The sequence below is a fragment of the Schistocerca piceifrons genome, chromosome 3 (genome assembly GCF_021461385.2).
Source record: "Schistocerca piceifrons isolate TAMUIC-IGC-003096 chromosome 3, iqSchPice1.1, whole genome shotgun sequence".
Classification (NCBI taxonomy): Eukaryota; Metazoa; Arthropoda; class Insecta; order Orthoptera; family Acrididae; genus Schistocerca; species Schistocerca piceifrons.
Window position 1 is genome coordinate 619,913,291 of NC_060140.1, and position 21,900 is coordinate 619,935,190.

Sequence of the window (21,900 nt, forward strand, 5' to 3'; positions counted from 1 at the left end):
CCACACAATACCGAAAACTGCAAGAGCTGACAAGTGCGAGAGTTATTGTACAGTCAGCTTAACAGCTCATGCATCCAAGTTGCTGACAGGAATAATATACAAAAGAAGGAAAAGAAAATTAAGGATGTGGTAGATGACGATCAGTTCGGCTTCAGAAAAGGTAACGGCACGAGAGAGGCAATTCTGACGTTGCGGTTAATAATGGAAGCAAGACTAAAGAAAAATCAAGACACGTTCATAGGATTTGTCGACCTGGAGAAATTGCTGGATACAGTCAAATGGAGCAAGATGTTCGAAGTTCTGGGGAAAATGGGTGTAAGCCATACAGAAAGACGTGAAATATATAATATGTACTAGAGCCAAGAAGGAATAACAAGGGTGGAAGACCAAGAACGAAGTGTTCGTATTAAAAAGGATGTAAGACAGGGATGTAGTCTTTCGCTCCTGCTGTTCAATCTACACTCCTGGAAATTGAAATAAGAACACCGTGAATTCATTGTCCCAGGAAGGGGAAACTTTATTGACACATTCCTGGGGTCAGATACATCACATGATCACACTGACAGAACCACAGGCACATAGACACAGGCAACAGAGCATGCACAATGTCGGCACTAGTACAGTGTATATCCACCTTTCGCAGCAATGCAGGCTGCTATTCTCCCATGGAGACGATCGTAGAGATGCTGGATGTAGTCCTGTGGAACGGCTTGCCATGCCATTTCCACCTGGCTCCTCAGTTGGACCAGCGTTCGTGCTGGACGTGCAGACCGCGTGAGACGACGCTTCATCCAGTCCCAAACATGCTCAATGGGGGACAGATCCGGAGATCTTGCTGGCCAGGGTAGTTGACTTACACCTTCTAGAGCACGTTGGGTGGCACGGGATACATGCGGACGTGCATTGTCCTGTTGGAACAGCAAGTTCCCTTGCCGGTCTAGGAATGGTAGAACGATGGGTTCGATGACGGTTTGGATGTACCGTGCACTATTCAGTGTCCCCTCGACGATCACCAGTGGTGTACGGCCAGTGTAGGAGATCGCTCCCCACACCATGATGCCGGGTGTTGGCCCTGTGTGCCTCGGTCGTATGCAGTCCTGATTGTGGCGCTCACCTGCACGGCGCCAAACACGCATACGACCATCATTGGCACCAAGGCAGAAGCGACTCTCATCGCTGAAGACGACACGTCTCCATTCGTCCCTCCATTCACGCCTGTCGCGACACCACTGAAGGCGGGCTGCACGATGTTGGGGCGTGAGCGGAAGACGGCCTAACGGCGTGCGGGACCGTAGCCCAGCTTCATGGAGACGGTTGCGAATGGTCCTCGCCGATACCCCAGGAGCAACAGTGTCCCTAATTTGCTGGGAAGTGGCGGTGCGGTCCCCTACGGCACTGCGTAGGATCCTACGGTCTTGGCGTGCATCCGTGCGTCGCTGCGGTCCGGTCCCAGGTCGACGGGCACGTGCACCTTCCGCCGACCACTGGCGACAACATCGATGTACTGTGGAGACCTCACGCCCCACGTGTTGAGCAATTCGGCGGTACGTCCACCCGGCCTCCCGCATGCCCACTATACGCCCTCGCTCAAAGTCCGTCAACTGCACATACGGTTCACGTCCACGCTGTCGCGGCATGCTACCAGTGTTAAAGACTGCGATGGAGCTCCGTATGCCACGGCAAACTGGCTGACACTGACGGCGGCGGTGCACAAATGCTGCGCAGCTAGCGCCATTCGACGGCCAACACCGCGGTTCCTGGTGTGTCCGCTGTGCCGTGCGTGTGATCATTGCTTGTACAGCCCTCTCGCAGTGTCCGGAGCAAGTATGGTGGGTCTGACACACCGGTGTCAATGTGTTCTTTTTTCCATTTCCAGGAGTGTATATATTGAAGAAGCAATGATGTAAATAAAAGAAAGCTTCAAAAGCGGAACTAAAATTCTAAGGTTATGATACCGACAATAAGGCAGCAAAATAACCAATGACGGACGGAGCAAGGAGGACATGAAAAGCAGACTAGCACAGTCAAAAAGGACGTTTCTGGCCAAGAGAAGTCCACTAGTACTAAACATAGGCCTTAATTTAAGAAAGAATCTTTTACAGACAGTTGTCGATCGAAATATTTTTATGCTGTTTGCAACTTCATTACAGAGACGTGCAAGCTCTTCCTGATGAAAACAACGTAGAGTCCTGAATCCTGGACAGTTTTAACACGAAAGAAATTGCCTTTCACATGGGAACTACATCACAGATCTATCTTTTCCATTTGCACATACATAGGGACACGTTCAACTGAAATGGCAAATGGTCTCGAAAACAGTTCGAAACAAACGTAAGATTGGCAGTGACCTGAGAAGGTTTAGAAAACTATCCTTATAATTCTTTCAAGATCGCAATAAATTATTCAGAACTCACGTTTTCTTTCACGTCAGTGAGCTTAGGAAAAAAAAAACAGTGTTTTTTATCAGAATTTGTCCCCTAGGTAATGTGATTTTCTTTTTTATTGCATCCTCTTCAAATCTGAAATAAGTTATTTCGCACCTTGCGCTGTGGGCAGTATGCACTCCACTTCCCCAGTCCACTTAAATTACACAGTGTGCAATCCATTCTGAGTTTTCTAATTTTCGGTCCTGCTTTCCTTTTCCTTCATAACTTCAACAATAGCGCCCGCCCATTTAGCTGCCTTCTCAGCGCATCAGACTTCCATGCAGCTGGCCTAAGTTCGATTCCCAGGTGGGTCGGTGTTTTCCTCCTCTTGGGGACAGCGGGTTGTTCTCGTCATCTTACAAGTAACCCATTGTGGCGTTAACTGCAAAGATTTCCAACTCAGCGGCCGAATTTCACCAGGTGGGGATACCCGGCCACTGCCATCACGTTTAACAGAAATTTAAAAAAAAAAAAACGAGGCTCTAGTAGCTCTTTAAATGCGTTCAGCATGGCGAAGAAAGGGTAGCATGTACTCTGTACTGTGCCGAAGCTGTCCCATGACCTCACTGAGATCCGGCACCGTAGCTCATCTTGTTTGGTCAGAGTGTCAGCTGCCCTCCGTAATAAAAAAAACTGAGGGAATAGATCAACGATGAAATTCAACGAGTGTTATGGGACGTCCGTCCCAAATAAATGCAACGAACAAAATGAGACTTTAAAAAAATTGTGAGACGTGGTAAACCCATGGTAAACGAATATACAGACTCACCGATGTTCTAGACGCATTCGCGACGAACTTTTTTTTCTATTAAAGCATCAAATTGTTTCCAGTTTACACCTCCATAATGCGGTATCTTGTGCATTCTTTCTGTTACTGTTTCCTTTTTTTAAACATTAAGATATAAAACGAACTTCTTGCAGCCATAAACGACCACTTTGTATCATCCATGACACAAATAAAGCCAACAGTGGTTACAGTAACATCGTCTGCATCCAGGAGATACAAAAAGCACAATAGGTAGGCTATAGTATATTGCACATTATACTACGCACAGTAATTCTGTTCTGTACATTTGACGTCCAGGCTTATCTTCACACGGCCTGTAGATACACATACGAGCAATGTTCACTTTAGGGAAGATGTTCCAAGCGATCACCCTGCATTTTTAGACACTACGTCACCTTCTGGATCATGCTTTGTTGGACCCTGTGCAGCACACCTGCATCTATCATTGCCGAAGCGGCACGAGAGCAAGCTACTGTATTATGTCGTGTACATCCATGGGTGGAATACTATAAATTTACTCCTTTAAGTACCTCCACAAATAAAAATCTAGTGGATTAAAGTCCAGGGAACGTGGAGGCCAGGCCATTGAATCTCCACGACCAATCCATTTCCCTGTAAGTGCTTCATTTAAGCAATTACGCACATTCATTCCAAAGAGTGACGGTGCATCATCACGCTGAAACCATAGCTGTCACCGAATACCAAGTGGAACGTTTTCTTATGAGTCAGACGAAATATTGCAAAGAAACGTATGGTACAGGGGTGCATTCAGCTTGCCCAGCAGTAGGTAAGGACCCAAAAGCACTCTTCTTCTAGGCGCTCAGTCCGGAACCGCGCGACTGCTACGGTCACAGGTTCGAATCCTGCCTCGGGCATGGATGTGTGTGATGTCCTTAGGTTAGTTAGGTTTAAGTAGTTCTAAGTTCTAGGGGACTGATGACCACAGATGTTTAGTCCCACAGTGCTCAGAGCCATTTTTGAGCACTCTTCTTACGATTCCAGTCCATAAGTTTATGGCAAAGCGTGCCGGAAGGCCATCTTAATGCGTGACATATGAGTTGTGTTCCGACCAGTAGTGGCTGTTATGGATGTTTAAAATACCTTCGCGAGTGAATCTAGATCGTCAGTCCATATCAAATTACTTATAAAATGTTCGATGTCTTCCATTTGGTGCAAAAACGCTTCACAAAACTTCGAATACAGTCTTCTGGACGCTGGTGTTAACGTTTAATTACATCTCAACAACCAGTCTTTGCGGTATCCGGAACTCCCTAGCAATATCACGTGTACTTCGCCGATGTGATTGGTGAACGGTTTCAAGAATCGCGTCCTCTGTTTGTGGAGTACGTCTAGTCCTAGGATGACCTGTACCCATTACTTGAGGACGAAGGTTGCGTGATTCCCGAAGGCGTTGCTCCAAGTGACAAAAATCATTCTTATCGGGATGGCGTCTCTGAGGGCATCGTGCAGCGTACACACAAGTAGCAGCAGCAACTTTGTTCTCGGATGCACCCAGCACCGAAAGCATATCGACGTATTCATCATTTTTGAACTCCATGGGGAAGCCGCCCTGCGCTTAATATATAGATGCATGCAGTTTCATGGATCCCACTGTCATGTGATAGGCTATTGTCATATGACGAAATGATGTCCTGTTTATAAACAGAGAGAACTAGGAATGTCCACAAAATTAAAAAGTATCCTGGCGATAATTCGAATCATAGTCCCATGGCGGATGTGGGGTTGCAGTCTACTCTGTGAGCTACGATTGCTGGTACGGTAGTGTGGGGTGATACAAGTTCCTCTCTAGATTTCGATGCGCTGCACTATGTGACAGTATTGCCAGCTCCTCTTTTTTACACATGTTTTAAAAGTGCACCCAATCTGATTTTGCTAGGGAAACTTTTGTCGCGAATCTGGATGAGGAATCGCATGCCGACCTCCAAGTAAGGCATTTTTTCTTTGTTTTGTATAGTCTCTATACTCCCTATTCAGTTCCATCGAAAAATGTTGCAACTTACTATGTAGTAACGCGTGCGTAATCAGAAAAATTACTATTCGCACCACAAATTTCATCACGTGCTCCACGCCTGCAAATTTAGCGCAAAGTACTTCTTGATGTACTGCTCTTTCATCGCCAATTAAATACTCAGATTCCTTCCTCACGATGTTGTAGTGTCGTTTCACAGCAAATTTGCGGTACCCGTCGATCGTGCGACTGCATAAAAAATATTGAGAATTCAAATCCTTCTCTTCTGTCATTCCCATTTAGTTTTGAAGGCTTCTTGTCCATACAGCCACTGGACATTTGAACTTCCTTTACACCACGAACAAATAGCGATTGGTACACAGCTCTAACCCCACGATTCTTTTGAACTGAAGAATTTCGTGCTGACTGAAACATGCCACACCGTAATACTAAATGAAATATCGCACTCTACTGCCTACTTTGGACAAGGAAACCTACCCTAGGGATACACTTCGATTTTGTTTGGCTTTGAATGTGTTGTAGCAAAGAGCAAAATAAGAGACACGTACAGGCCCACTTGAAAAAAAAATTCAGTTTAATATTACTGAATGAATACCCTCGAAACGGTTAACAGAAATAAAAAAAACTTGAAGTAGAAGTTTTGTGGTTTCTCATGTACGCTACAACAGTGCACCCAGATTTCTCGAAAAACTCATTTTCTTCCAGATCCTCTCACCACACTATTTTATTTTCCATTTCGACATTTGACTAACAGCAAAACGTTAACACCACTTTTAATCGTAAAATGATGAATTGGTATTCCAAAGCCGCATTTGTCATAAATAAGGATGAAACACTCTATGTCGCTGTACGTGTGCCCAATATGTGTCCGCTGCAGAGCCTACTGTCATGTTGGGTTTTTTAATAATAATGACATTCTAAGTTGTACGCTGCATATATTGGTCTTTATTTATACATTCTTTTAATTTGATGGAATATAAAATATCTTGTGTTGTATTTGTGTGCATCTTTTTACATTTGGTGTACTATTTTATTATTTTTTTTATTTTCAACTTGCAACCTTTTCAGACTTAATTATGTTATACTTGAAAGTGTTTATATATTATCGTCGTAACATTATTGTAAACCTGTAAATAATGAGAAAGGCGCAGAATTGTTCTGGTCAGAACAATACTGAATGTACGCCATCCAGAGAGTTACTGCCTTATTTCTGACAAATGCGTGTACGCTGCACGATGCCCTCAGAGACGCCATCCCGGTAAGAATGATTTTTGTCACTTGGAGCAACGCCTTCGGGAATCAGGTAACCTTCGTCCTCAAGTAATGGATACAGGTCATCCTAGCACTATATATGATTTAATTTGGTGTAAGTGATGCTATACGTTTTACTATTAGTCAAAAGTCGAAATGAAAAATGAAACAATGGGGGAGAGAGTATTTCGAAAAAAATTACTTTTTCTGCAAATCTGGCTGCACCATTGTAGGGTACATTAAAAACCATAGTTTTTATTTGTTTTTTTTTCATGTGTATCATCGTTACAGCGCAATTCATTCAGAAATATTAAACTGAAATTCTTTTAACGGATGTTTCACCCCCTTAAAGGCCGTATGGGCAAGTGTAAAAAAATTGGGTTTCTTATTTCGCTCTGCACTAAAACGTACTCAAAGACGATCAAAATCGAAGAGTATCCCTTGTGAGAAGGCTCGAGCAAACCCGAGACAGACCGTGCCTCGGCCTGCACGTGGCGCACATATCCGGCTCACGTGTGGTTTGGCCCTGATATGACCCATCCGCGATGTCACACCTGGTACATGGCAAAGTGTTAAAAATTGCCCTGAAACTGTTTAGAGACTATTTTCACTTAAGTGATATGTTAATGTACAGCGTCGTTTGAATGACGTAGATGTACATGTATAATGTAATTTTGCGCCATATCTCCTTTCTGTGTCTAAAACACGTTTCATGTTGACTACCCACCGATGCCGAGCATCTGTTAACACTCAACTCGCGTTGTGTTTACATCGGGACACCAGCTTTAGTTTTTGATGGTTTCCCTATAACGATTAATGCAAAGACCAGGATGGATCCACTAAAAAGGATACAACCAAAGACTTTTACCATTTTTCCTTCAGTCTGAGCTTGTATTCCGTCCTTTCTTCTTGCTACAAATTATGAACTTTTTGTACAATATTTTCCCTGTTTGAGGAATTCCCTGAGAGGAAAGGCAAACCTACGTTTCTAGCATTTGTAGACTTAGAGAAAGCTTTTGACAATGTTGACTGGAATACTCTCTTTCAAATTCTAAAGGTGGCAGGGGTAAAATACAGGGAGCGAAAGGCTATTTACAATTTGTACAGAAACCAGATAGCAGTTATAAGAGTCGAGGGACATGAAAGGGAAGCAGTGGTTGGGAAGGGAGTAAGACAGGGTTGTAGCCTCTCCCCGATGTTGTTCAATCTGTATATTGAGCAAGCAGTGAAGGAAACAAAAGAAATATTCGGAGTAGGTATTAAAATTCATGGAGAACAAATAAAAACTTTGAGGTTCGCCGATGACGTTGTAATTCTGTCAGAGACAGCAAAGGACTTGGAAGAGCAGTTGAATGGAATGGACAGTGTCTTGAAAGGAGGATATAAGATGAACATCAACAAAAGCAAAACAAGGATAATGGAATGTAGTCTAATTAAGTCGGGTGATGCTGAGGGAATTAGATTAGGAAATGAGGCACTTAAAGTAGTAAAGGAGTTCTGCTATTTGGGGAGCAAAATAACTGATGATGGTCGAAGTAGAGAGGATATAAAATGTAGGCTGGCAATGGCAAGGAAAGCGTTTCTGAAGAAGAGAAATTTGTTAACATCCAGTATTGATTTAAGTGTCAGGAAGTCATTTCTGAAAGTATTCGTATGGAGTTTAGCCATGTATGGAAGTGAAACATGGACGATAAATAGTTTGGACAAGAAGAGAATAGAAGCTTTCGAAATGTGGTGCTACAGAAGAATGCAGAAGATTAGATGGGTAGATCACATAACTAATGAGGAAGTATTGAATAGGATTGGGGAGAAGAGAAGTTTGTGGCACAACTTGACCAGAAGAAGGGATCGGTTGGTAGGACATGTTCTGAGGCATCAAGGGATCACCAATTTAGTATTGGAGGGCAGCGTGGAGGGTAAAAACCGTAGAGGGAGACCAATACACTAAGCAGATTCAGAAGGATGTAGGTTGCAGTTGGTACTGGGAGATGAAAAAGCTTGCACAGGGTAGAGTAGCATGGAGAGCTGCATCAAACCAGTCTCAGGACTGAAGACCACAACAACAACAACAACATTCCCTGTTTTTATTTATGGGTCATAACTATGGTATCACTATCTGTATTAATAAATATCCTGTGCGCTGCGGAAGTTTAACTATTGTAGGTATTTATTATTTTCCTTTTTCAGATCCATCACCTGATTGGATTGTTGGTATAGCTGGATTGGAGCTCTGCAGAAACTGTAGCTGGGTAGAGAACTTGGAGTTAAATTTGTATCCGTGGGACATAGGAACAGATAGTGGAGTCACATATACAGTGAGTAAATTTCTGTTTTCAGAGCTTTATGCTTTTGTTTTTTTTTTAGATTTTTTTCGCAATGTCTCCTCATTATTTCCTGCAGTCGCCCAACATGCCAACCGTTCCGCAAGACGTGATCCGACGCATCACGTCCAGCTTCCCTAACGACGAGGAGGCACCGTTTTATGACGAATCTGGAACTCCGATGAAGCCTCTGGCCCGTCTTTACCTCACAAGGCAGCGATTATACAGGAGACATTGTTCACCTCAAGAATCAAGAAGTATGGGAGCATATCAAATTGATGGCAAGCAATTCATTACTTTTATACTATCTTCTCGAATCACACATAGTTGGCATTTCTCATGCGTTGTGGTTAGTACAGTCTGTTACTGTTTTTGTCTGCATGCAGTTTGATTTGTTCTGTTCATAAGCAAACTAGAATAACATTGTAATAAATACGTACAATTTTTTATCTGTTCCAAACTAGAAACTGTTCGAAAACTAAGTTTGACTCGAAAGACTCGTTTCCGAAGTTGTATATAAAGTGGGAATCCAACATGAATTTCTATGATTTCTTAGCAGGACTCTATTAATTGAACTTTCAAGTACTTCTGTATCTAAGGATGTAGAGAAACTCGAAAGCTTGGTTGATACAACCCTGAGAACCGCTGCGTGTTGAAAACCGAAGACAACATAAACTGACCAATTAGCTCAATTCAGACTTTCTTCCATACTAACAAATACTAAGGGGCCTTCTGACTCCTAAAAACTTGGTGGTGATTGATGGAACCGATCTAGAATCTGCCTATCACAAATACAACCAACGTTTCCTGATGGTCGTATCCTGATTAGATACACATCGTTCGTCTCTCATGAGGATTGCTATTACCAGAAGCTTCACCGCAGAGTCACGTAAGGCTTTTCCAATGCTCACACTACAAAAAATATAGAGAAAGTACATACAGAAACAAGGTAACCAGCAGATGCAGTATTCAGAAATTAGTCGATAACAACATTATACTGACGAAGATATAAAAAATATATTACGCCCCAAACTCTTCTTGGCCTAAATGAAGCTGCACAAAAAGCTACTACTTTCTGTGTTCTTCAGCCAATCCAGTCAATGGACGAAATCCTGTTTTGCTGCCAGAAATACGGCTCTACACAATCGATAGCTGGCTTCGGCTGCAAATCACAGGTGAATTGCAATATGACGGCTATAGTTTGAATTCCACCTTACACCATCCGTACTGTTCTATGTGCATGGCTGCGCAAATTCGGCGGTCAACATTTGTGGCACAGTTAGTCAGGTAATCCCATCTACCATGGCAAAATCGTATTAAATCGGATAGGAAACATTGGTTTTTAAGTGTCCGGAGACCAAAAACCGCATAGAAAGCAAAAATGACTTCGGTGTCTAATTGTCGTGAGACTGGCGCAAGACATATTCAATTTGCTCTCCACCGTTTTCTACAAGTTGAAATCGAGAAACAGGCAATGTTCATCCTTCATTAGGCCATACAGATAGAAGTCCGAAAGCTGTCCTCGCTGTAGGGTGCATGAGGAACAATCCAGTTAAGTTTTGAGAGCTCCTCTCAGGGGCATAGACTTGTGCGAGCCCTTGCCTTGTCACGGAGGAGAAGTTTGTCTACATTTTCCTCATGATGAAATTGCTGAAGTCATTTCTTCGGTTTCATGAGGGTAGCACAATACACTTCCGAATCGATCGTTGCACCATGAGGGAGGGCATCGAACAGAATAACTCCTTCAAAGCCCCACGAGACTGTCACCACGACTTCACTGCCTGAGGGTGCGGCTTTGAACATTATCTTCAGAGGAGAGGTGGTGCGGCGCAATTCCATGGATTGCAGTTTTGTTTCCGGTTCAGAGTGAAGAAACCGTTTCATAGCCTGTGACGATTTTCGAGTAAAAAATTGTCAGAATCAGCCTCATAGCGCGCAAAAAATTCCCTACAGATGGTCATTCATTACATTTTATGGCTTTCTTTAGGCAGTTAGGAACCTAATGGGCACACAACTTTGAGTGCCTCAATTGGTGGTGCAGTGTGTCAGTGCTACCAACAGAGACGTCTAGTTGTGCAGCGCAGTATTTCATTGTGATCCATAGATCACTTTGGATGAGGTGTTCACATGTTCAGCACTGCAAGAGTCTCAGCTGTTGCTGCAGGGATTGTAGACATGTATGGAAGTGAAATATGGACGATAAATAGTTTAGACAAGAAGAGAATAGAATCTTTCGAAATGTGGTGCTACAGAAGAATTCTGAAGATTAGATGGGTATATCACGTAACTAATGAGGAGGCACTGAATAGGTTTGGGGAGTAGAGGAATTTGACCAGAAGAAGGGACCGGTTGGTAGGACACATTCTGAGGCATCGGTTGGCACGCGGGAGATAGGACAGGTTTATGCGACCTTGTTGCGATGACGAGAAACGCCTCGCCCAACGACTAACCGTGTTTCTGTACATAGCCTATGAATATTTGCGATGCTCTGGTTTTCCGCAAAAAGAAACTCAATGGCAGCTCTCTGCTTGGAACGCACCTCCGTTACAGCCGCCATTTTGAACGCTTTTTACAGCGCTGCCACCTACTGGAACTTCACAAAACTATTGGGGCTGAGCCGGGAATATTCCATGGGTCCCTTAACCAACAATCCAATTTTTCAAGCGAAACTGACCAAGAAAAAATGTGTTGCAATACTTTTTTAACGCCCCTCGTATGAAAAAAACTAAATTCGATAACTTTCACTATTTATAATGCACTGTCACCACATATTTTTGTGCGTTGTATTCTCAGCTGTGAAGGGTAGAGGAGACTGTTATAGATCCAATCGAGTGTAGATTCTAGTTCTTATGAACCAAATACTACGATAATCAATGCCACAATAGGCAGTTCAGCTGAACAACAAGGCAGAAAGGGCAATCACAAATGGGAAAGAAGGGAAATTACAGATAAACGTGAGTACAAGTAAGGTAATTACAAAGAAACTGTGGAGAACTATTTCAATTATCGACAAAAAAGAGAACGTACAAAAATTTTCAGGAAAAGACAAGAACTAGCCAGAAACTACACATGGTTCGATTTCAACATTAAACCATAGGTCCCTATCAACTGTTGAATTACTGGGGTAGGTTAGAGATATACAATGTATCGAAGTGATATCCAAATGAAAGACATGAACCAGGCCGTTGAACCACACGAAATTGTTACTATTATAGATACATATGTCACTTGTTGTTGTTGTGGTCTTCAGTCTAGAGACTGGTTTGATGCAGCTCTCCATGCTACTCTATCCTGTGCAAGCCTCTTCACCTCTGAGTAACTTCTGCAACCTATGTCCTTCTGAATCTGTTTAGTGTATTCATATCTTGGTCTCCCTCTACGATTTTTACGCTCCACGCTTCCCTCCAATACTAAATTGATGATCTCTTGATGCCTCAGAATCTGTCCTACCAACTAGTCCCTTTTTGTAGTCAAGTTGTGCCACAAATTCCTCTTCTCCCCAAACCTATTCAGTGCCGCCTCCTTAGTTACATGATCTACCCATATAATCTTCAGCATTCTTCTATAGCACCACATTTCAAAAGCTCCTATTCTCTTCTTGTCTAAACTATTTCTCGTCCATGTTTCACTTCAAAAATGGTTCAAATGGCTCTGAGCACTATGGGACTTAACAGCCGTGGTCATCAGTCCACTAGAAATTAGAACTACTTAAACCTAACTAACCTAAGGACATCACACACATCAATGCCCGAGGCAGGATCCGAACCTGCGACCGTAGCAGTTGCACAGTTCCGGACTGCGCGCCTAGAACCGCGAGACCACCGCGGCCGGCGTGTTTCACTTCCTTACGTGCCTACAATACATACAGAAAAGACTTCTTGACACTTAAATCTAGTACTCGATTTTAACCAATTTCTCGTCTTCAGAAATACTGCCCTTGTCATTCCAATTCTGCAGTTTATATCCTCTCTACTACGACCATCATCAGTTATTTTGCAATAGCAAAACTCATCTACTACTTTAAGTGTCTCATTACCTAATCTAATTCCCTCAGCAATACCTGATTTAATTAGACTACAGACTGGGTGTTGTGTGCTGTCCTTAGGTTAGTTAGGTTTGAGTAGTTCTAAGTTCTAGGGGACTGATGGCCATAGATGTTAAGTCCCATACTGCTCAGAGCCATTAGAGCCAGCTAATTAGACTACATTCCATTATCTTCGTTTTGTTTTTGTTGGTGTTCATCTTATATCCTCCTTTGAAGACACAGTCCAATCCGTTCAAATGCTCTTCCAGGTTCTTTGCTGTCTCTGACAGAATTACAATGTCGTCGTCAAACCTCAAAGTTTTTATTTCTTCTCCCTGGACTTGAATTCCTGCCTCAATTTTTTCTTTTGTTTCCTTTACTGCTTGCTCGATATACAGACTGAATAACATCGAAGATAGGCTACAACTTTGTCTCACTCCCTTCCCTACCACTGCTTCCCTTTCATGCCTCTCGACTCTTATAACTGCCATGTGGTTTCTGTACAAATTGTAAAGAGCGTTTCGCTCCCTGTATTTGGCCCCTGCCACCTTCAGAATTTGAAAGACAGCATTACAGTCAACATTGTCAGAAGCTTGCTGTAAGTCTACAAATGCTAGAAACGTAGGTTTGCCTTTCCTTAATATATCTTCTAAGATAAGTCATAGGGTCAGTATTGCCACGCGTGTTCCCCTACGGAATCCAAACTGATATTCCCCGAGGTCGGCTTCTACCAGTTTTTCCATTCGTCTGTAAAGAATTCGTGTTATCCTTTTGTAGCCGTGACATATTTAACTGATAGTTCGGTAATTCTCACACCTGTCAACAATTGATTTCTTTGAGATTGGATTTAGTATACTCTTCTTGAAGTGTGAAGGTATTTCACCTGTCTCATACATCTTGCACCAACGGCAAGGTCAATGTTCACTTAGGAATTAAACAAATAAGAAGAGCATGGAAGCCAAGGGGAAATGGCTGCAGGAAGAAAGTATTGATCGTTGGAAAGACTGGTGCAGCTTTCAGAAAAGTCTAAACAAACTTCGGTGAAGTTAAAAGCAAAGGCGTCAACGCTAGGAATGTACGAGGAATTCCACACGGGGATTCCAGAAAACGGGGTGGAAAGGGTACACTAAAGGCTCTGTTAGGGGGAGGAACTGTCTGATGGATAGGCAGAAGAAGAAATGAGAGTCGAGATGAAAGACTCAGACGTTCCAGTATTTGAGTCAGCGTGTAACAGAATTATGGAAGACTTGGGATCAAATAAGGTGGAACGCATACATAACAGTCCTTCGGAATTCCTCATCATTTCATCTCATCTACACCGACGCGCAAATCGCCGAAGTGATGTCAGAAACCAGACGAGGATCTCCCAGCCTGTAATACCTTTCAATCATAATATTGTTCTAAAATAATTTTGGGAAATGGCAGACAAACGACTATAGTAGTTGGTGTGTAGAATCTACAAATCTGGAGACATACCATAGACGTTCGGAAAAATGTGATCCACACAATTCCGAAGACAGACTTGCATCCAATTTGCTGATCAGAATAATATTAGAAGGATGAAAAAGAAAATTGAGGTTCTACTATATGATGCTCAGTTTCGATTTAGCACAGGAAAAGACACCAGAGAGGTAGTTCTGTCGATGCACTCGATAACGGAAGAAAGATTTATGAAAAATCAAAACTCTGTCAGAGGGTTTATCGACTTAGAGAACGCGTCTGTCAATGCAAAATGGATCAAGATGCACTAACTTCTCAACTAAATAGGTAATAACTTTTGGGGGTAGGCGAATAACATACAGCATGTACAAGGAAGAAGAGGAAAAATTAAGAATCCGAGGCCGACAGTGAAGTACTCTACTTGGAAAGAATATAAGAAAGGGATTTAGTGTCTCGCCCTTACAGTTCAGTTGTATCACGACATACTATAAAGAGATCAGAGGTGACTGGTTTTGATCGTTCGCGTCATTTAGTTCTAGCACAGAGGCTCGCCGGTGGGACACTGGGAGCTCGCAGGAGACATGGTGGCACAAGCGGAGCTTTGAGAACACGATACCAGATTTGACATCATGTCTGCCCTAGGAACACGCACAAAGGACTGTATAGTGTTTATCGGCATTTGCGCATGTTCAACACAAACCATAGTACTTCCAGCGGTGTACGACGCATCATCTTCAAGAGGAGAGAGAAATAATTCAGATAGTCCAAGAGCGTAAAAGGTCTCTGTAATGCATTTTGAGTATATGTCTTTAATAACAGTTGTGAGTATGTATCGAGAAAAGAGATCGACCCTTCAGGTTAAAGCCTTCATCTATATATATCGCTTGAGTTGCTTACATGTTAGCCCGCCCGGTTACCCGTGCGGTCTAACACATTGCTTTCCAGGCGGTCCCCGGCACGAATCTGCTCGGCTGATTAGTGTCGAGGTCCGGTTTGCCGGCCAGTCTGTGGACGGTTTTTAGTGAGGTTTTCCATCTGCCTCGGCAAATGCGGCTGGTTCCCCTTATTCCGCCTCAGTTGCACTATGTCGACGATTGTTACGCAAACACTGTTTCCGCGTATGCGTACCCGATAATTACTCTACCTAGCAAACATTTGGGGTTACACTCGTTTGGTGTGAGACGTTGTCGGGGGGGGGGAGGGGGGGGTCCACTGGGGCCGAACCGCACAATAATCCCATCGTTTCTAGGTCCCAAGTTGAATACAATACTTGCATATTTGATTACTTATTTAATTAACAAGTGAAAGGCAATTTAATCATACGCTTACATCAGTTTAATTTATGTACAAAAAATGGTACACGACAGCATTGGAGTAATTGGAGTATATGTCGGAAATCCTATGTACGCTTCACCTACAACATGTAGAGCATTTGTTTTATATGTTTAACTGACAAATTTAATTGATTATATTGCGTAGCCTGACCTGTAATTAAATTGCCATTAAAGATGCGTCAGTTTTGATTGAAACAGTGAAAAGAGCAGGTTCCTAGATCTGCATGCAATACTTGTGTGGACTATAACACAATTTGAGACACCGTGAGAAAACACTGAAAATCGATCACTGCAATTGAAATGTGTCATCATTTGACTAATATTTGTGGGCGAACTATTTAACGTATTATTAAGTGCAATATTAATTTTAAACATATTGTTAGCGTGCTTCTAACGGTGCATCTGTTTTCAAGATTGGATTTTTTAAAATATGTACGACCGGCGTTCAGTACGTAAAGCAACAATTTTTTCTCTGAAAGAGGGTTGGTTTTATGCACCATATTATTTCCCCTCTCTTTTCATTACAAAACTCTATTTTTCGACATAGTCTCCGTTCAGCGCGAGGGCCTTATGCCACCTTACTGGGCGGGCCTGGTATGCCCACGGCTACTGATCGACGTCGGAGTCAACGCCTTTCTGCACCAGTAACCTCCCCATCACCAACGTACAGCTCCCCGCGGGATGCAGCCTTCTTTGGGTCAAACAGACGAAAGTCGGAAGGTGTGATGCCCAGGCGATGGGGTGGATGAGGAATAACAGTCCAATGAAGCTCCTCTAGGGTGTGCAGACTTGCGTGAGTCCTTGCGTTGTCATGGAGGAGAAGTTCAGTTGTATTTTTGTGTGCGATGAACACACTGAGGACGTTCTTCATATCCTTCAGAGTTGATCGTTGCACCATTAGTAGGGACATCAAACAGAATAAGCCCTTCAGAGTGCCAGAAGACCGTCGTCGTCACTTTATCAGTTGAGGGTGTGGCTCTGAACTTTATCTTCGGAGGGTAGGTGGTGTGACGCCACTGCAAGGATTGCTGTTTTGTTTCCGGTTGTTTCATTGCCTGTGACGACGTTCGACTAAAAATTGTCACGATCAGCCTCGTAATGCGCAAGCAGTTTCACGCGGATGGTCCTTCGCTGCTCTTTACGGTCTTCCGTTAGAGGCAAGAAACCGAGAGGGTAGACACCTTTGAATACTGGTGGACACGATGTCAGCACTCCCAACAGAGGGTCCAGTTAGCAGCGAGTTGTTTGATTGTGATCCGTCGATCACCTCGAGTGAGAGGAGTGTTCACACATTCCAACATTGCAGGAGTCACAGCTGTGTGTGGCCGGCCTGCACGCGGGAGATCGGATAGGTTTGTGCGACCTTATTGCGATGGTGACAGCCACTCACCATGCTTTTGTTAAGTGCGTGGTCTCCGTAGAAATTCTGCAAGCCCTATGAATATCTGCTTGGAACGCATCTCCATTACAGATGCCATTTTGAATGCTACATATAACGATGCCACCTATCGAAACTTTATGAAACTGTAGAGGCTGGACCGGGAATATTCCACAATGTCCCACAACGAGTTCCGCATTTCTTTCGAGCAAAACTGGCCGAGAAAAGAGAGTGACACATTACTTATTGAACGCCCCTCGTAAATAGGAAAGGCTGTTTCTCTGACACATTAATGTGGGTTCTTGGAATTTTCTGAAGTACAGGCACCTAATACATAAAATGCGGCGATAATCTTGCCACTTTCCTTGGTTGGATGCAGCTGAACATACAGAGTCTATGCTACTAGGGACAGTGATCTAGCAGTATGTTTTGAAACTTTGAAACTTTCTGAGGTGACGGGTCGCAACAGCAGTATTTCATGCTGTTGCTCAGAGGGGGTTATTATTACCTTAGCAGCCGTCAACAGAATTATTTTGCCTGGGCTTCAGTGGAGCATGTAACTCACGTGTGTTGAACTGATTACTGCTTAGACCAAGCTCGTTGGACGTTATTCATACTGTGTAGAAAGGACTCTTAATTATTTCAGCAATGGTCGACACTTACACTCATCTTACCGAGTGTCTGACGGACTTACATTTATCGATTTAGTGTTGATATGAACATAGAACAACATCGGGCTGTGAACAGGTGCAGTGTTAGCAGGTATTTTAAATATATACTGAGTTTACAAAACAATATATTGGGGACTCGAAATATTTTATATTCATTTATCACTAGCATAGAGATTAATCGTCATTTTACTATTCAAGCTGTGAAAATGTTAAATAAGCCGTTGACCTTAAACTTTAATAAATATTGTAGTTGGGTAACGGTCATTAATTTTTATTTGTACATCAGGGACATTTAATTATTGTTATTTAAGAAAGCATCTGCTATATGTACAGCACTCTCTATGACGACGCTTACAGAGCGAATTTGTTGATAAAACTGTACTGTGGCGTAACCAGTACGCTTGCAGAATGTCTGCGGAGACCAGCCAGTGGACAAAAGCACGGTGAGTCGTTGGGCAAAGCGTTTGTCATCATCGCAACAAGAGCGCACAAACCTGTTCTTCCTTATCCACCCTACAGCCTGTTTTTCGCGCTTTCCGACTTCCATCTGTTTGGCCCAATGAAGGATGCAGTCCGCGGGAAGCGGTACGTGGATACTGGGAAGGTTACTGATGCAGCCAGACGCTGGCTCCGACGTCGACCAGTAGACCAATGGTATCACGCGGGCATACAGGCCCCTCCAGTAAGATGGCGTAAGGCTCCCGTATTCAACGGAGATCATGTCGCAAAACAGTATTTTGTACCCAGAAGAGCGGGGACTAATGTGGATAATGTAGTGTATTAGAATCCTGAATACAACCTACCTGCTTTCAGAAAAAAAAGTGTTGCCTCACTTAGTGAATACCCCTCGTAGGTTCGTCTGTTTATAATGCGGTTCGCGTAAATTGTGCCGTTACCTTTAAATCGTAAACAATATTGGAATGGTTCTGCAATAAAGAGGGATGATATCTTCTGCAAAATAGGAGCAAATTAGCGTCCCTAAATTGAGGTCCACGCATCATTGTACATGTCCTTACGAGGCGTCACAATCCAGACGGAGAAGAGTCAAACACACCGGCGATCAGCCCTGAACGTTTCTCTTCTCCCTCACCAGTACAACACAAACGTGGCTGTGGTATTCTTGGCTGATGTCCTGCACGCATAGTAAATTGCCTCCTTTCCGTTTACCGCCTACAATCTGCGGCGACGCGCTGAGACTGCAGAGACTCTTACGTGGCTCAGTTGTGGTAGAAGCTGAAAGACACGGCCACTTCTTCAATAGTTACTTATCTTGATGGTTCAGTTATGGACCATAGCGCGGTCATCGCAAATAGAACGTGTCACTTTCTGCGCTAGAAGTGAGAAAAAAAATAGATCGCAAAGGCATGACATGTAGAAGTTGCCGCCATTCCGCACTCGAAATGATGGACCACTGAACATACAAAGATAGAATTATAAATTTCTCCAAACTCTGGCGCGGCTTTTCAATGATGTTTTAAATTGGGGACGCAAGGATTCGTATTGGTTCTGTCCTAGGCCGTTAAGACTTGTTTCTAATGACGAACTTTATGGTTTCGACGAGGAGAGTCAATACTTTCTATTTCGTTTTCTGTTTGTTCCTTTTTCCCTTAACTGCATTAATTTTGTATCACATCAGATGCTATCAATTGTCAAACAACGAGGCACTATCTACAAGCACAGGGATGCACCAACCGCTGTATACCTACAACTTACATCAAGTGATACAGAGCATCAGAAAACTATTTCTACAAGTACGAATACAGCTCAACTGACAGACCTAATAAAAACTTTATCTTCCACTACTCTCTAAATGATGGTTAATTAGTACACTGTTGAATGAGACGTCTCTAAAATCTATGTAATCATCGTTAAAAGCCTTTGCCCTACATGCTTGTCACACCTTTGTACACTTCTGACGTATTTCCTCCTTCTGTACGACAATTATTAAAAGAACACGTTTTACAGGATGTGCGACGACGGAATGGTCAGAGTGGAGTCCCTGTTCAGTAACCTGTGGCGAGGGAGTCACACAACGTTGCAGAAAATACGTCGACCCACAGACGGCAAAAGAGAATGGGTGCAGGCGGAAATTAACTGCAAAGAGAGCCTGCACTGCCACTATTCCAAGCTGCAGGTAGTAGACTAACCCTGTAATAGCATAGCTCACCATAATAAGGATAGTAATAACATTAAGAACCAAGCTATTATTACAAACTTAAAGGACAGTGTCATTTCTTCTGTAACTGCATTCATTACAGTTTAAGATATGTTTGATCCACGGCAACATTAGCATATCCTCCGAAATACGTTGCATGACAATAAAAGGGAACTACCCAGAAGGGGAGTGGGAAACGAAACGAAACTTGATGGTTGAGAGTATATTTGGTGTTATTTCAGCGAACACAACATCGAGTCAAATTTACAGAGAATTTGGCCGTATGAAACGACTTATCGGTATGCCGTTGTCCCCTCTTTGGCGTGGATACATGCACTGATTCGGTCTGCACGGGTATCGTAAAACCGTTGTAGCAAGCTACCCCAATGTACTGTAACTGATCCTTGATTTCCTGGATACTGACACTGGGACATAGCTGTTGCTAGTCTCCAACCAATTGTGCCGGATGATAAAGAATGTTGCAGGGACTCCATTACTTGTTCCCGGATGGCAGACCTGTTCGTGAAGCGGCTACGATGTGCCTGATGTACAATGCGAAGATCCTCCCATGTGATGGTGGACTTGGTCGACCGCAATCTTGGCGACGAGTATGCCTGCCATAACATACCCACTCAGTCCAACAATAGGCTGCTGTCATATTCGAATGTTCTACATATCTGGATAATGCACTATTCGCCCAGCCAGCTAAATGAACGCCCGCAATGAGGCCCCTTTCATGCACTATCAGTTGCTGATAACGCTGTCTCACACGAGTATGGCCATCTCTTTGTTCTTCACAGTGAGTGTAACATCTGTCGCTGTCCATGTCCCTTATACAGGCTGCGCAGAAACAGTCTGAAAAGTTTGTTAAGCTGTGGCAGGTTAGTTGCGCTGAGAAATAATTTTTCAAAAATAAATTCGATGTCAAAGAGTTAATTACCATTGAAGTTATCCAATCAGGACGTAGATCGCGCAAATTCGAGCCTAACACCAGATACAATTAGTGCCAGTTCTGATAGAGTAGATGATAGCGCACGAGACTACTCAGCCTCTGGCTCTGGTTCGATTCTTTCTACCATCCCACGTCCAATTTTTGTATCGCTCTCTTGTTCGATTTTAGATAACCAAACAAAATACACGTTTGGTGACACAGTCTCTGACGGGCCGCTTGAATTTGCACGCGCAACGGCCTGACTCAATGCTAATTAACTCGGAAACGGCGCAACTTATTCAATTTCTTTTTCTTAATGATTATTTCTCCGCTCATCCTACTCTGCAAAGCAAATATCCTGACTCGTTCACTGCCTCATCATAGCCCACCCAAAACGCTAAGGATAGAAATTTGAATTTGGAGAGGGTGTTGATCTCATAATTTAGGCATCGTTTAAGGAGGGACTTCGCCAAATTCCACCCTTAAAGGGGATGAATTAAGGCATCAAAAGCTTTAGTAACTGTGTCGCTAGCAGAACAATTCTGAAGCTGGAACGCCGAAAACTGGTATTCGATTTCTTGGTCCCCATAAAAAGAAATTTTTTGTAATTAAATCCCTTAGGGACTGCAGTATGGGATGAAAATTCTTATGGAAATATGCCGTTACTTTAAAACGTTTTTAAATCAAAATCTATGAAAACTGGTATTTAACTTCTCAGTTAGAAATACAGCGTGTTTATAAATGAATATCAGGGTTTTAACGCTTTATATTATTTATTACATTAATCTTACAGTTATAAATGATATGTCAAATGATAGAGCAACTGAAACAGTTTTGCCAAGAACCTTATAAATGTTCAATGTGAGCACCATTTGTCACACGGCACACATCAAGTCTATAGCCGAGTTCTTCCCAAACGTTGTTACGTGTGTCTTCAGTGATTGTAGCAACAGCTGCTTCAATCCGGCTTCTTAATTCAGGGAGGTCTGCTGGTAGCGGAGGCACGTACACACGATACTTGATGAAGCCCCGAAGGAAGAAATCGCATAGCGAAGTACGCTATTGGTTGAACTTCACTGTACCCAAGCGCCGGATAGGCTGCAAGGGGCCAATGACAGGGCTTGCTTTGAATGACCTACACGTTCACCTGACCTAAGGCCATGTGATTTTTTCCTTCGGGGCTTATCAAGGA

General features: G+C 43.1%; 1 protein-coding gene across 2 annotated transcripts in view; it reads left to right on the forward strand.

The window, feature by feature from the left end:
- LOC124789810 (spondin-1-like) overlaps positions 1 to 21,900 on the forward strand; it is a 190,945-nt gene that overhangs the window by 110,674 nt on the left and 58,371 nt on the right. The window contains exons 7-9 of one of the 2 annotated variants that reach the window (XM_047257291.1): positions 8,642 to 8,769; positions 8,855 to 9,032; positions 19,588 to 19,756. In XM_047257291.1, coding sequence (XP_047113247.1) covers positions 8,642 to 8,769; positions 8,855 to 9,032; positions 19,588 to 19,756 — 475 coding nt within the window. Of the gene's footprint in view, positions 1 to 8,641; positions 8,770 to 8,854; positions 9,057 to 19,587; positions 19,757 to 21,900 lie in introns of both variants that reach the window. The other variant, XM_047257290.1, reaches the window with a different exon arrangement.